The 2,500-nt window shown below is 34.7% G+C and overlaps 1 protein-coding gene across 1 annotated transcript in view; it reads left to right on the top strand.

Moving 5' to 3' along the window:
- The window catches only part of LOC109587106 (vacuolar amino acid transporter 7-like), a 2,088-nt gene extending 897 nt beyond the window's left edge, over positions 1-1,191 (top strand). The window contains exons 2-3 of the mRNA XM_020003333.1: positions 319-621; positions 1,066-1,191. Coding sequence (XP_019858892.1) covers positions 319-621; positions 1,066-1,176 — 414 coding nt within the window. The 3' untranslated portion in view covers positions 1,177-1,191. The remainder of the gene's footprint in view (positions 1-318; positions 622-1,065) is intronic.
- Positions 1,192-2,500: the final 1,309 nt, after the last annotated feature.

The following is a 2,500-nucleotide window of genomic DNA, read 5'->3' as shown; positions in this document are numbered from 1 at the left end:
AGGGATTTTTTTCAGATTTTGGCTGATTTTTAAAAATAACCATAACTTGAAAATTTAAGTCGGAATCAACTCAAACTTTCTACACAGCATAAGTACATCAATATGTATCAGAAAATGTAATAAAAATTGGGGGTGATTTTTTAGCCATTTTTCGGAAAAAACCATGGGCTATAGTACAGGGATTTTTTCAGAAATTGACCATTTTTTGAAAAATAGCAATAAGTACATAAAAAGCCCAGTACCACCATTTCAATGTACATGTACTGTAGATAAATTCTCATTCCCTTCCTCCCTCCCTCTTTCTCTCCTCCTCTAAAGTTCGGTGGTCAGACACCAGAAGACATAATGATTGGTTATCCATCCACTGATGGTCTTGTCACAGCTCTTAGAATAGCACTCTTCATAACTCTCCTCTTCAGCTATCCGATCCTCTTCCATCCAACCAGACTAGCTCTCAATCGCCTTGTATCGTACTGCTATGAGTTGTACTCCAATCGTGGTTCAAGTAACAATCTTAATTGTGATCAAACTGATGAAACAACTGAGCTATTGATATCGTCAAGCTTGCGTTCTCGATTGTTGAAGTACAGGAAAGATAACACTGTTGAAAGGAAGGAATTGGTAAGTACCGTAGGCCGCCTTTTTTAGAGGGCTGTAAATTTTGCGAATTGGCCTGAAAATCTATTTTGCTGATTTAATTTTCGTAAATTTATGCCGTCTGCCATCTTGTACAGTGATAATTTGATTTTTGTGGAAGTACATGTAATTCTCACAAATTTTCAAAAAATTGTGAAATCTGCGAAATTTACAGCCCTCGAAAAAAGGTGCCCTACGGTATAAGATGTACAAAAAGTATCATTAGATATTATTAATTCTTTTATATAAATACATGTACATCATTATTATTAATGGATGTAAGAAAACAACTTGTGATATTTGAATGAGTAATTGTATATGCTAAAGTGTAGCGTCCATTTTAATTGCTGATATTTCAGCCATTTTACAATATTAATATTAATTAGATGTACATGCATAATTTTTTTACATTTAATTTAATTTTTCTAGAAACCAAACTGGTTGGTCTGGACGTGTGAGACGTGGGTAATGTTTGCCGTTAGTTTTCTCGCGGCCGCTTTTATACCAAACGTGAGTGTGGGCAGGGCTGGAATCAATTAATTAACAAATCAATGAATATTAATTGAAAGAATCTGACAGTGCTTAAATAAGTAAAAAATTTTTGGCTGTTAATGAAAATCTTTTTTGTGACAATGGTGACCTGTAGCATTAATTCTACCATACCAATTGTTCACTTCACTGGTTAATAGAATACTTTTGATTATTATGATTATCATTATTTTATTAATCACTCAGATTTAGAATTACGTGTAGGAGTGTGATAACTCCTCCCAAAAATTTGTCATCTACAACTATATAAATTCAAGGCTTGATGCTGAAGGATTGCAGTGCCTTTAAATGCTGTTAAAATTGATGAGGCTATTGTGGGTCCTAACCGCAGCAGTTTACAGTTTACTTAGATACATTTATCCTACATGCCTGGCTGACCATTTAGAACCATGTTTGTTTAGTTTAACTCAGCTTAATGTATAGTCCATGTATAGTTGGTTTCAGTTGTGGAAACACCCTTATAACTTTTCTGTTCTTAATGCTAAGTTGAAACTTGGTATAGTTCCATAATGGGGTTCTTCTTCATTTCTGGATTAGTTTTGGAGTCTTTGGCTGTACTACATAGTGCAGGGTCTTTTTTGTCATATTTGACCAAAAAAATGACTAGGAGAGATTTTTCAATTTTTATAATTTTCCCTGATGAATAAACATGTTCTTACATGTTGTGTAGCAAGTTTTAGCTGCTTGACTTCTTTCGATAACAAGCGTAACAGGGTAAAAAGTATTCCTATAATTGATTTCACCACCTTGCAAGTATAACTTGGTCATTATTAAGACTTATAGAGGTTCTCTCTGCCTTATAATGCTTCTAGAGAATTTTTAGACAGTATCTCTATGCTCTCTTGCTGTTAGAAAGCTCTTAACTTTGTCCCATGTGTAAGCCGCCATTTTGTTTGGCGTGACCACACCCACTCACGTAAAGGAGCGTGGGCGGGTGGTTGCTAAGGCTTGTTATTTCTCCAATACAACATGTATAGAAGAAATGTAAGTGTGGACATACAAATATATATATATATATAGATAGCGCGATGGTGAATTCAATTATAGGAACGAACCTGGGGGCTTCGCCCCCAGGTCGTTAAAAATTAACTAATATTACCAATTACATGTATTGCTCACTTTAAAGGCTATAATACAATATTTTTGGTTATTAATATTTATCTCAATTAAGTTTGATTAAGGAGCATGGTTTATACTCCTCCCAAAAATTTTTTTTACAGCTTTTGAAGCTCTACTCTTCAACTAGGCCATACAAGCTGTGGCAGAGCAGTGCCTTTAAATGCTGTTAAAACTGTTGAGGCTATTGTGGGTCGTC

Source organism: Amphimedon queenslandica, unplaced genomic scaffold (genome assembly GCF_000090795.2).
Source record: "Amphimedon queenslandica unplaced genomic scaffold, v1.1 AMPQUscaffold_12684, whole genome shotgun sequence".
NCBI classification, from domain to species: Eukaryota; Metazoa; Porifera; class Demospongiae; order Haplosclerida; family Niphatidae; genus Amphimedon; species Amphimedon queenslandica.
The sequence above is the reverse complement of the archived record's forward strand: the minus strand, read 5'-3'. Positions and strand labels throughout refer to the sequence as shown.